Here is a 13,960-nt window from a genome sequence, read left to right on the forward strand (position 1 = left end):
GTGGACGCCTGAGCTTTTCCACATTTATATCGCTGTGAAGCAACTGTAAACTCTAGAGGGAATTTATTTCTGTAACTGAAACCAGTTCGATTTTGTTTGCCAACCTGGTTAAAATGTCATATTTAATTATCTTAAAGATAAATCGTCCAGCTCAAACCTTTTTAGGGGTAAGAGGTGGGACCATCATCATCATCATCATCAGTCGAAGGTACTTTAATTTCACACGGTTTTGCGAGGCAATGCTATAATAAGCTACATTATCAAACGTTTGATATTAAAATTGATTAGTTCCTGAATCTAACACAGATTCAAGCATCTCGAGGAGGAATCGACCAAAGAAAACTAGCATTGAGCCAAATCAAGTTACATTTGCTTTAATATAATCAATACGCGAGCATCGTCAGATCTCCTCGAGATCAGAAACGGTCGCTTATAACGAAATTGTAGAAGAGAAAATCAAGACAAATCGCAATCATTTGCAGCCCAAGAACATTTATAGGGGATTCCCTCTTTTGGGCACCGATGCACAGACTACTCTTGCTGATGATGATAGTATTGCTTCTTCGATTATCATTCAGGTTTTACCCGAAGCGAGCTTCATCTGACTGGTTATACTTCTCGTCTTGCTCCTGTCCGTAATCTGTGAGAGTTCGTGATCTTGCCCTGGGATTCCCTGACCGAATCAGTCTCTGGCGGATGAGCGATTGATTGATTCATTAAAAAAAATACTAATAGCACTTGAAGACACAGTTTTTTATCAAAAAAAAAATACAGATTTAAATAGGGCAACCCTGTTTGTGTTACCCATGTCAGCAATCCATATATGAACCACACGACGTATCTCAGCCAGGACACATAAAAAATACATTTCGAGAACGGATCTCATTTTAGCCTCTGCTTATCACTTGCGTTTGAATTTGCACTTCAACGATCGCTGAGAGCCGGTCCACGTTAAATTCTAGTTCACTTCGAACAGTCCAATCGTGCAGAAGGTGAATATCAACTCCGAGCATGCAGTGCAAATGGCTGCAGATTTGTTGGTAAATTTATTTTGAAAACAGTGACGATTCATAACGTTCTTAAACATAATGTCTGACTTACAGCCTTTGTGCAGCCTTACAGTTCCAGTTCATTGAAGGACATCCTGATTGGTGAGTCAATTATAGCATACCTAGTAAGACCATAGTTTTTCCCCTGAAAGAAATTAATTCTCTGAATTTAATCGCATTTATTTAAGTTAAGGAGCAACTAAATCAAACATGTGCATATGCTCGTATTTAGAACCTATCGCTTAACAACTACTATGGCTCTGAACCATTTGGTGGATTATTTTAACTTTTGGTTAAAATTTGACAGATGAAAAGTTATCGATTAACCCTGCTATCCGAGCATGGTTATTTCTGACAGACAAGAAGTTAAATTTTGACAACCGTGGCTCGAAAACCGGTCGATCGACAGCACGGGGATTTTCGAACATAGAAAATAACTTTCGAAATGTCACTTTTAACCACGAGTTAAATTTAACTCGGCAAATGGTTCACAGCCTAAATAATCTTGTTGGGGAAGAAAAATCAAAACAACTGTTCTGATCCGAGATTTTCGCAGCAATAGGTTCAAAATCGAAGCGTAGACTGAAATTAAATCTCGTACCACCACAAAATAAAATGAATGATAATGTTGCAGCATCTGGAGCAGTTTGGCTCAAGAGACTAATTGAAACCCGAACACGCATTCAAACAAGCATTGCATTTTTAATGCATGGCTGATTTTTGCAACAGATTTCGCTGGTAAAAGTATTTAGTAAAAAGTTACGGCGATTAATTGTGTATGCAGAAAACAAAAAAAAATCGATTTTAACCAAATCAGAACCTTTTCTGAAAAAAATATTTCCTGCAATTCGTTACGCAACATTCCTACCGAATATTTTTTTCTGTTTTCGGTTCCAAAATCGATGGTTTTGGAAAACATTTCAATCAAAACTGACAGGCATACCCTAATAAACAAGTGCCATAAACGAACTGTATCCCGAATGGGTAAACTACCCCACAAATGGTTTGGATGATACTCCGAAGTTTAGGTTAAGCTCTCTTTTATGGTTAATTTTATTAGGGTATAGTGATCCGTTATTTATTCATTAATTGTTATGATGCAAAACAAGCAAGAATGCATTCCAGAAGTAACATTTCGGTTTGGCTTGGAAGATTCCAATTATCCAATATTTTTATTTTCTTTATTTTGCTAAACTTAAATTAAAATGCCGTACAGTGTGCTCTGCATTAGTGTTGAATTTGGAACAAAGATAAAGAACATTCAATGCGAATATTGTTCACTATTATGACCATCTCAGTGACGCACAGTGCACAGTGGTTCCCCTTAAAACAAAAGTTGGCCAAAGCCACAAAATTGTTGCAAATAGGCAAAAAAACAGTTGAAATAGATGTTTTTTAAGCTATGCGAAGAAAACTTGACAATCAAGACGTCCCAAAAAGGAGTATCTGTTCAATCTTTTTATGTTTGCAAAATTAGGGTGGTCCATAAAATTGGTGAATTAAAAATACAAACTTTTTTATTATTTGAGATAGACCAAAGCAGTGTTGTAAACAGTTGTAAAACAATCAATTCAAAGAGACTTTGTTGAAGACACGACGTTTCTATCTCTTATGGTTCACGAGTAGTGATTTTTTTTTTAAACAAGCAGGTTAGGGTGGCCTGCTTGTTTAAAAATATCTTTTCATGCGTTAATTTCTCGTAAAAACATTGTTCTGATTACATTAAGAACTTTTGATGGCGCATATTTTTGCTCAAGTAACTAGGTTACTATCTTTTTTGAGCCGGAGACGAACCACCCGCAAAGAAAATAACCATTTCTAGAACAGTTAAAACTTCACTGACACCTTTCAAGCTATGTTAACTTTATACAAAATAGTTTTGCTATGGTTTACGGAATGTAATCAACATAAAAGAAACACTACTTTCTATTGTTACAGTTTCTGGTATGTTCCAGCTACATTTTGTTACGGTTGATCAACTATTCGAGACTATATTAAACTATCATAAAACATTATGAATAAAAGTTGTAAACAACTTGTACAACGCTTACGTGTTTCGCTTATGGTTGCTTTATGGGTTTACATTTGGGACAAATAGAAGAAAATGCTTTTGTTTGGAATGGCGGTCGTGAGTACATTTGATTGATTTTTCTGAGTTATTGCATTTTAAACCCTTACTCCAAATGGAAAACCTGTTTAGATAATAACGTAAGTAATATCAGCTTACAGTATAAAGTATTCCTTAAAAGCGCATGTATTTTCCACAAACATATTTAGGGTATTTGACAATCCCAGCCATGATGGCTAACAGCGGTCTACATGCGATGGAGATTTTAAAAAAAAAAATCGAAACGGGTTCATATTTATCAACTAGTAATAGAATGGAGGTTTGTTTTGCAGAGGGTAAACATTTGTTTATTCCATGTATCTTTAAATCAATAAAAAATAATACCGAGAGCAAGGGCGGTATCCACAAAATGAAGTCTTGCAAATCACATTAAAATTAAAGAACAACCCATATCTGCTGTGTTCCGCATATGCTACAACAGTATTATAACATCAATAAGTATGTTAATTTCTACCCAGACATAGTATATCTTGAAGTTAATAACAATGGTTGATTTTAAGCCGTACTACCTTATTCGAACGATAATAGGAATAGGATTCACATATCCAACTAGAACCTTTTCTGATGTGGTTAGGCTATAGTTCCTTTGCAAAAAATGTATGGGAAAAAGTTAGATTTCGTATGGTGAACGTTCTTAACCACCCATTGTTCGTATGGTTGGGTCTTCGAAAACCTTAATCAATATGGTCAAAACTTTATCTAGGTATGGTTCGATTAAAGTTGACCTGACCATTTTCATTATGGTTTTCACAGGAAGATAAACCATTTTCAATATGGTAATCGTATGGTTGTGATCAGGGCGTCACAACATCAGCTTCAATCGACCAAATCGATACGACGAAGAGACTACGTTTATTAATTTATTTGATAAGGCTCAAACGAATTAACTTTACAGAGCAGAGGATTCTTGGTCACTATACAATACATCTTAAAACTATAGTCAAAAGGTACAACACAATAAACACTTTATCTTCCGCTATCCAAAAAGCCTTCTCCATCAGAACTGGAGCCGCTTCCAGTAGTTTCATTGTATGGCAAATTGTTGTACGCCAACGAGGGTCAGAGCGCGTCTATTGCAGCAATGGACGCAAAACGTGGTCAGCACTCACACACTCATCACGAAACGGTTGCTTTCCAAAGTCGACGACGCATCGACCGAAAGAACTGCTGATGAAGAACAATGAGGAGGACCACACAATGGTTGCTGCCGAGAAAACAGACGATCGCGTGGCACACATCGAGAGTGGCCTGCTTTTGTCGACAGCCGAGTGAACACTGTGGACGACGAAGAGACTGCTGGCTTTCTTTTTATGTTAAAGTTGAACAGCTTCGCAGCATTCTAGAACCTCAGTCGGCGTGCACAAACAAATGTGCAATCGCTTATCTCTCTTTCTCCCGTCGTTCCATTGGTCTTCCTTTCAAGCTCCGGCGAAACGGATGAGCGAAAGAGCGCTCGACTTTGATAGTTCTCTTGTTTCATGAAACACATCAACAGAGGTTTCATGACATATATGACGGAAAATGAAATTACATATTTAAAACATTTCTCACGTGAAAACACTTGAAGATTACACGTAATATGTTTAATTTATCTTCCATCCATATATTTATCTAAAAAAAATTAACAAAAACGGGACATAACGCATTTTAAACAATTTGAAAGAGCGGTGATAGAGTGTTCGTGAAAGGGGATTGAAAGCCATAAAGAGGTTCGTTTAACTAGAAAATCGACGTTAGTCACATTGAAAGCGATGAGCAAAACAACGACTAGAAGATCCACAGCCAGCGTTTCCTTCTAAGTGTGCTTCTTTTTCATTATTATTTCTTGCTGATAGTCTAGCTAGGCGTTATAGAAACGAAGCGTTGAACACGTTTGAATGAGAGAAACAAACTCGAGTTCATTTTAGAGCTTCGAAAATGTAGAGCCCTGGTTGTGATTTATGCAGGCAGCCTAGGGCTGCAAGTCTCCTTAATAAAGATTAAAAAAAAATCTTTTTTGATTAGAAAGTTAACGGCTATTTTCTTCGAAAAAAAATGGCTCTTTTCAATTGTCAATATCTCAAAATAAAGCAAACCGATTATCAAACATTTAATTTCACTGTAAACATAGTTTTTTCTTCATTTTTGGTATAAAAATACTGAAAGAGCATTTCTGTTTAAATCCTTTAATTTAATTTAAAAAAAGTCATATTTTTCAGCAAAAACTATCCATGACTTTTCAAATAAAAGAGAAAACAACTTAGCAAAAATATGCGTCATAACAAGTTCTTAAAGTGTCTAGTATGAAAATATCGGCAGATTCTAATTATGTAGTATGGATCCATTTCTCTCCAGGTATGGGTCAATGTTTGTCTGAGGCTTGCTGTACTCGGGTGGCGTTTAGAACAGGCTTTGGCCTTCATGGAGCGCCATATTGAGTAATCCAGCGGATTAAGATCGGGGCTGGATGGCGGCCACATATCCTTTGAGGTGTGGCATGGAGCCCCATCTTGTTGAAATACAACATTTGGCCTCGGACCGTACTGTTTTTTGATCCACGGAAGAACATATTTACTTAAAATCCCGATGTAAACCTCTGGGTTGACCTTGTCGCCTTCTGGAATAAACACCGGGTCCATTTTTTTTTGCCATCGGAAGCCACCAAACCAAACACCATAACGCTAGCAGGATGCTTGGTCAGATACACGTTCTTGTTCTCGTCGGCCACGGCTTTTACCACAAGAGAACTAATATACCGGTCGGTTCTGGAATTTGATACGGAATCGACGGTAAACATGCTCTCGTCGGACAGGATTACCGCATTTTTTCGCTTAAGGAACTTCAAGATTTTCTTGCATCGTTCGACTCGTAGCTCCCGGATGCGGTTGGTAATCATGTGAGTTTTTTCCGTGCCCTCGACTTTGCCCCGCAATCTTCTTTTACGATCTTCCGTGCCGTAAAGTCACTGATCCCGTGTTCCTTTGCCATTTTCCTTATTGAACGCACTGGATTCACCCGAATCTTCCTTTTGATAGCCGCGATAACCCTCGGAACACGAGCTGACCTCGGACGACCTGTGGCCACCTTCGCGGATAGTTGTCCTTTCTTTTCTCGGAATAAAACCCTTTTGAAGGGACACTCCCACGGCGATTTAAATGTCTTTTTGCGACATTTGCGCGTGGGACAAATCACGAATACGCTGCCACTTCGTCATGGTGCAACTGTCAAACTAAGTAAATCATTTTCTTTTATACACAGCCTACTACGGTATGAGCTATAGGTTACGTGCATGCAAAGAAAACCAAGGCATTTTTTGTGCAGGTGAAACGGGATCCTTATTTTTACGATGCTGCAAACATTATCACGCATACGGTAGATATATGCTGCATGTGTGTATATGTGTGCGTGTTGGTGTGCTTTGAAAAAGGCATTGTGAAGCTTGCTACAGTATACACCGCAGATTATATAACTTAAAAACGGATATTTTCCTAAGAACACTTTACTTGCTATTCCTAATTTCAACATCTTTCGCAAAAAATCGCAAAACACATTGAAACCTATCTGAAAGCTAACTTTTCTAGCTATCTTTTGGTTACTAAAGGATAGTGGGCGAATGTGTCCGTCATATGTTTTGCTTAGTCTAAATGTGAAAAAAGTATATGTTTTCTATTTTTTTTTATTAAAAACTGTCACTATTTGACGTGAAATAAGCGGAGGAACATTTCTTCTGAAGCAACCAAGTTCATAAACACTTTATTTTTTTGCTATATTCGAGCAAAATAGTAGCAAGAAACATTACGATTTTTTTTTTAAATTTTATGAAATCGCTACACTATAACAATCATACAAAATATGTAATCAACAGAACTGCACAAATAATTCAATTTAAGATACTCTTAACATGTAAAAATGATAAAAAAATATTGAAATAAAAATATATCAACTTTCATTTTTGAGGTTTTGGTCAGTCAGGAACCACTGTGCATCGTGCTCACGTTTGACTTGAATTGATTCGAAACATTGACGTGATTCATTCAGGACCCATACACCATTAAAACACTATATATTGCCTATGTGAGGTCAACACTTGAATATTGCAGCATTGTATGGTCTCCTTTTCAATCACGCACGAAGAAAGATTAGAATCCGTACAAAAACAATTTCTATTATACGCTCTTCGTAAATTAGGTTGGACATCATTTCCTCTTCCATCATATGAAGCACGCTGCATGCTTATAAACATACAAACATTAAAAGAGCGTCGTGAATATGCAAAGGTTTCATTTGTAAACGATATCATTTCGCAGCGCATTGACTCCACAGAACTTTTATCAAAATTAAATTTTAATGCACCTACTCGGCAACTCCGAAATCGAAATTTATTTGCCATAAAACATCATCGCACAAATTATGCAAAATATGGGCCATTAAACCGCATGATGGCCTCTTACAATCAATACTGCGAAACCATTGACTTTACAATGCACACTGGTCAAAAAGAGACAAAACCGCGACTAAATTGAATATCTCGGCTGCCAAGCGGTTTCAGTCAACATGCAATACATATTCTCAAAGGAAAAACTCTCCTGAATCGATTGGTGATTCTGAACAACATATTAAAAATCGCAAGGTTCTAGCACAATTTTTATAATGTGGCCACTTTATCGGTCAATCCAGATTATCCGGTGAACCAGGAATGGCCACCATATTCCAAAATATGTATTCAAAATTAAATACGCTCTGATCTCTTGATTCTGAACAACATAGAAAAAATCGCAAGGTTCTAGGAATTTTTTTATAATGTGGCCACTTTATCGGTCGTTCCGGATCCTCCTTTAGGCCAGTAGAGTTTTTCTGAGGGCTTATATGGTGTCTTTACACCATATATACTTAGTACTATCAATTTCCAGTCATATAAGTCTAAAATTATGTCAATAGATAGTGACATTTCCTGCATTACCGGGAACTCGGGTTGATCCCGGCCCTCCATATCGGTACGCAACAGTCTCCGGCCAATGAAACCACCACCAATCGATTCAGGAGAATTTTTCCTTTAAGAATATGTATAACATGTTGACTGAAACCGTTTGGCAGCCGAGATATTCAATTTAGTCGCGGTTTTGTCAATTTTTGCCCACTGTGCAATGTCTCGGCATAAAGGGTGATACGGTCAAAATTTGGTCAAGGGAAAACGCGTGTAAATCGGTGAAATCGTTTATTTAAAAAATCAAATTAAATTTCTTTTTCAAGTTCAATTAGTATAAAATTCAGGAAAAATATTCAGTTAGGCTTCCGCTTTTCTAAATCCGAATTGCCGGGCCTTACGCTTGACCCCTGCCATCAGATTTTGTACAGCCACCTTGTCCACCTTCTTCGCCGCAGAAAGCCAGTTTGCCTTGAACTGCTGCTCGCCCTTAGCAGTTTTTTTGGTCTTCTTTAGGTTCCGCTTGACAATAGCCCAGTATTTCTCAATTGGGCGGAGCTCTGGCGTGTTGGGAGGGTTCTTGTCCGTGTTTCTTCAGGAAAGGCAGCATACGTTTATTCAAACACTCTTTCACGTAAATTTCTTGGTTGACAGTCCCGGAAGCTATGAAAATGCTGCTTTTCAAGCCACAGGTACAGATGGCTTGCCAAACCAGATATTTCTTTGCGAACTTTGACAGTTTCATGTGCTTGAAAACATCTGCTACCTTTCCCCTTCCTTTTGCCGTATAAAACTCTTGTCCCGGAAGCTGCTTGTAGTCGGCTTTGACGTAGGTTTCGTCGTCCATTACCACGCAGTCAAACTTCGTCAGCATCGTCGTGTACAGCCTCCGGGATCGCGCTTTGGCCGTCGTATTTTGTTTATCATTGCGATTTGGAGTCACTACCTTCTTGTAAGTCGATAGTCCGGCTCGTTTTTTGGCTCGATGCACGGTTGTAGACGATACACCCAGCTTATTTGCGGCATCTCGGAGAGAGAGGTTAGGGTTTCGCTTGAAACTACCGGCAACTCTCTTTGTCGTCTCAGCGGCTTCCGGTTTTCGATTTCCCCCCGATCCAGACTTCCTGGCTGTCGACAAACGTTCCCCAAACACTTTAATTACATTTGTAACGGTTGATTTGGCAACTTTTAGCGATTTTGCCAACTTTGCGTGCGAGTAGCTCGGATTTTCGCGATGCGCGAGCAAAATTTTGATACGCTGCTCTTCTTGCTTGGACGGCATTTTGACAACTGAAGAGTGAATTCCAAAATCAAAATAGGAGCAACATTCTACACACACACACCTTCAAAATGAGGGGTGTTCAGGTTTTTTAAAGGCAAAATTGAAAGAAATACGTCAAGTTGATATTGACCAAATTTTGACCGTATCACCCTTTAAACTAAAACAATATTTTTACTCCATAAGGCATTATAACTCATAAAAAAATAGGAAAGCTGACACTGCTTAATTTTTATTAAAGACAAAATTATACTTTTAACCTCTTTTCCAAAGTTGACGAAATAAATAAATAAATTTAAAAAAACCAAACTATATTCGAATATGTACTAGTCTACGTTGGTTGACGAAAAATAAATAAATAGATTACTCTTATGTATTTCATTTTAAGGACCCATTCAAATCCAGACACAAATCAAAGCAGAAAATCAATTCCCAAATCGGACACGGACACCATCATTTTTGCATACAATGAAGAACAGTACGTATCAATCCTATCCTAATTTTTATCCGCAAAACTGATGTAATGTTTATTATGTATTCCATTTAATCAATTTTTCACATCACAACAACAATGACAGACAAGCACAGAAAAACCTCGATATCACCACGTAAGTATTCAATTTAAAAAAAGACCTTTAAAGCACAGACAAACAGACATAACACATTGAATATTTCTCACTGTGAAACATCGTCGCTAAAACATTACCGCCATCTGTTGAGTACACTGTGGTGGGTAGTACGCTGAACAGATGGCGTTAGTGTGTAAACGTCAAACGCAAGAGAACTAACTATGCGCGCCACAGATGGCGGTACTACCAACTACGATACTTTTAAATTGATCGTTAAATGCTTGGTCGATGAACAACTTGCGAGTGTTATGTCTATTTGTCTGTGCTTTCACTGCCAGAACCGCCCACCAGCGTAAAGATGCAAAAACTAGCCACGGGGAGGGTGAAACTGTTGTGATCAAATTGGATCAAAATTAAATGAGTTACACCTTCTCACTGTAAGGACAACATTTCCCACACGCTAAGATGCACATACCTCAAAGTCGGTAAAGAATACTAAACATATCTAGATAGAGCTGGAATTAGGGCCTAACAGCTTTTGTAAACAATGGCTTCTATCGATGATTTCTAGAATTTCAAGGCTCGCCCACGCAAACCAACATCCTCATCGGGTAGGGAAAGACTTCCACTATCCGATGGTTATGTTGGTCTGCGTGGGCGTGCCTTGAAATTCTAGAAATCATCGATAGAAGTCATTGTTTACAAAAGCTGTTTCGCCCTAATTCCAGCTCTATCTAGATATAGTCAAAGTACATAACTCTGGATGGGAGCATACCATCAATTACTTTCATTGGTCGAAGGGACAGTAGCAGCACCTACCCCACCCGTGTCCCCTCGAGATCGTCAAGTCGACGATGACTGGAGCACATACCGTGGTAGGGGTAAACAATAGCTGCAATTTCCAAACCTACGACTGGATGCCTTGCTTCGAATAACAACTGGAGTGCGGTAATAATCGGTAGAACTGTTTCAAACACATTGTTGGTACTTGAGGGGTCGGCGATCATCTCTTTTTGCCAGTGGTGGCGGGGTAGACACCCCTCACCATCCCTCTCCAAAGGGGGATTTTGGTAAAGAGAGATGATAAAACCGATTTGTACCTTCGTTAAAAGTTGTCCTAGCTCGCTATCTACTCTCTATATGCAATTTTCACACTGCCGTAATCTAAACGGAACTATCAATTCTATACTTTCATCTCCTCCTCATCTATCGTATAAAAATTACCACTTCAGTCTGTTATTCGAAACTAGCATCTTCAACTATGTAAATCGTTGACTTCACGCAGAAGTATAATACTAAACATACAGTCAAAGTAGTTAAATTTTACCTATTTTGAGTAAAAAGTAACGATTTTTGTCGATAAAAAACATAGATAATTTTAGGCAATCGTAATCGAAAAGTTCCTACCTATATGGAGAAAAAATACTAATCAAAAATTAAGTTCTTTTTACTTTATTTTGAGTTGAGCCTCTCAATTGAACTCGTTATTGTTGTCAAAAAAGAAACGAGAGATTTGACCCAACGATATAGTTCAACCCAATAAGTTACTGTTGAGTTCAGTGCATATTTCCAAATTTACGTGAAATAAACTTAATTTTGAATAGAATATACTTAAGAGTAAGTTTTTGTTTTGCTGCTGTTTAATGGAAACTACTATATGCAATTTACTTAAATTTGGGTTAAAAAGTACTTAATTTTGGGTAGTTTTTCATCTCCGTGTACGTATCGGACCATAGCTTGGAATTACGGGTAAGAGACCCAAAAAGTTATCATGGGTAAGAAACTGCCGCTAAAAATATAAAGCATGGACTATTTAGAAATTTAACAACAACAATCGCGTTTATTTCGGATTTGGATTAACAGTTTAAAAAACTGTTTTCACTAAAAAAAAAAATACATAAAAAAAACTATTAATATAAATTTCAAGACATTCTGTGTCTTTTCCAGTATCCCGGCTCATCATCCCCCGCATACTTTATTCGTGCACTATTATGATAACACAACATTTGCATCTGACCGGTGTTTTTGGTCACTTTCAGCATCCCCATCAAATTTGCAACAAATGTATCAATCGGCCTACACTGGAGACAATTGGGCGGGTTAAGGTGATTCCTTGTTGAGTCCACAAATGGCCGCTACGTAGGCTATACATGCATTTACTTACTTACTTACTTACTTAAGGGTCCTGTGCACCACCAGCGGTGCAAAGGGCCAACGTGAAAGACTTCCATCCTGGGCGGCTGCTCGCTTTTGCCTTGACCTGGGCCCAGGTCAGATTTCTATCGACTTGCTTAATTTCCTTATTGAGGCTCCGCCGCCATGAGCCCCTGGGTCTGCCTCTGCTGCGATGTCCTGCTGGATTCCAATCCAGCGCTTGCTTGCAGATATCGTTTCCGCCCCGTCAAAGTGTGTGGCCGACCCACCTCCACTTTCGCTCTCGAATTGCTGTTGCTATCGGCTTCTGATGACATCGACGATGGAGCTCGGCATTCGAGATCCAGTTGTGAGGCCACCAGGCACGAATTATATACCGCAGGCATCGGTTGATGAAGACCTGCAGCTTTTGAGTGTTCTCCGCTGATACACACCACGTCTCGCTGGCGTATAACAACACAGATTTCACGTTCGAGTTGAAAATTCGGATTTTGGTGCGTTGACTTATCTGGTTGGATCTCCATACGCAGCCCTAGCCTTCTTGATTCGTGCACCTATGTCGCTCTTGGTCCCGCCGTCCGACGCTATTTGGCTGCCAAGATATTGGAAACTTTCGACCTTCTCCACTGCTTGCCCCGCTACCGTAAAGTTGGAAGGGTTGCCCGTGTTGATATCCAACGATTTGGTGTTGTTGACGTTGATGGTGAGACCCGCCGCAGAGGAGCGTTCGGCTAGGTCATTGAGCTTACTCTCCATATCAGAGCGCCGTTGTGCTAGTAGAGCAACATCATCAGCCAAATCGAAGTCGTTGAGATGCTCCATGGTGATAGGCTGCCAAAGCAGCCCACGGTTCGGTACACGGTCAATTGCACCTACCATGATCTCGTCGATTACGATGAGAAACAGTAGCGGTGATAGTATACATCCTTGTCTCACACCAGCGACTACCCGGATAGGGTCGGACAAGGCTCCGTTATGCAGAACTCTGCACGTGAAAGCCTCATACTGCGCTTCGATGAGGTTGACGATTTTATCCGGGACTCCCTTGCGTCTCAGGGCGCCCCATAGATTCTCGTGATTGAGACGGTCGAAAGCAGTCAAGTAGTCAATGAATACCAAATAAAGGGACTCTTGGAATTCAATTCCTGCTCCAGGATGATGCGGAGCGTGACAATATGGTCCACACAAGATCTTCCGGCACGGAATCCTGCCTGCTGCCGTCGGAGAGTCGCGGCGATCTTCTCCTGTATCCGATTCAGGATAACTTTGCACAGAACTTTGAGAACAATACACAGTAACATGATGCCTCGCCAATTGTCGCATACAGTCAGATCCCCCTTCTTTGGGACCTTCACTAAGATGCCCTGCATCCAGTCGGCCGGAAAAGTCGCGGTGTCCCAGATATTACAGAATAGTTTATGCAACATTTGTGCGGATAGCATGGGGTCAGCTTTGAGCATCTCTGCTGATATGCGATCGACCCCTGGAGCCTTGTTGGATTTCATGCTTCGGATAGCTGCTTCAATCTCCTGCAGTGATGGGGCCTCGGATTTAACGCGAGTGATGCGCCGCACCCTAGGCGGATCATTCCGAGATGTTGATGGCTGGTTGGCTGTCGAAACTTGAAGAAGTTGTTCGAAGTGCTCAAACCAGCGTTTCAGCTGGTCAGTGGGGTCGGTAAGCAATTGTCCAGTCGTGTCCTTCACTGGCATCCTCGGGTTCATCCTTGCTCCACTCAGGCGTCGTGAGATATCGTAGAGGAGGCGTATATCGCCAGTGTTTGCGGCTTTCTCCCCTTCTTTGGCCAGGAAGTTCACCCACGCTCGCTTGTCCCGTCTGCAAGAGCGGTTGACTTCCTTCTCTAGAGCCGAGTACCGT

The 13,960-nt window shown here is 39.8% G+C and overlaps 1 protein-coding gene across 5 annotated transcripts in view; it reads left to right on the forward strand.

Moving 5' to 3' along the window:
• The first annotated feature begins 950 nt into the window (after positions 1-950).
• Positions 951-13,960, forward strand: part of LOC135703294 (slit homolog 1 protein-like) — a 110,682-nt gene continuing 97,672 nt past the window's right edge. For 2 of the 5 annotated variants that reach the window (XM_065224510.1, XM_065224878.1), the window contains exons 1-3: positions 951-1,040; positions 1,104-1,151; positions 9,748-9,836. In XM_065224510.1, the coding sequence (XP_065080582.1) occupies positions 1,012-1,040; positions 1,104-1,151; positions 9,748-9,836 (166 nt within the window). In that variant the 5' untranslated portion in view covers positions 951-1,011. Of the gene's footprint in view, positions 1,041-1,103; positions 1,152-9,747; positions 9,838-9,924; positions 9,968-13,960 lie in introns of all 5 variants that reach the window. The other 3 variants (XM_065224795.1, XM_065224733.1, XM_065224581.1) reach the window with 3 other exon arrangements.

Source organism: Ochlerotatus camptorhynchus, unplaced genomic scaffold (genome assembly GCF_037179485.1).
Source record: "Ochlerotatus camptorhynchus isolate MF236.1 unplaced genomic scaffold, CSIRO-AGI_Acam_v1.1 ptg000002l, whole genome shotgun sequence".
In the NCBI taxonomy this organism is placed as follows: Eukaryota; Metazoa; Arthropoda; class Insecta; order Diptera; family Culicidae; genus Ochlerotatus; species Ochlerotatus camptorhynchus.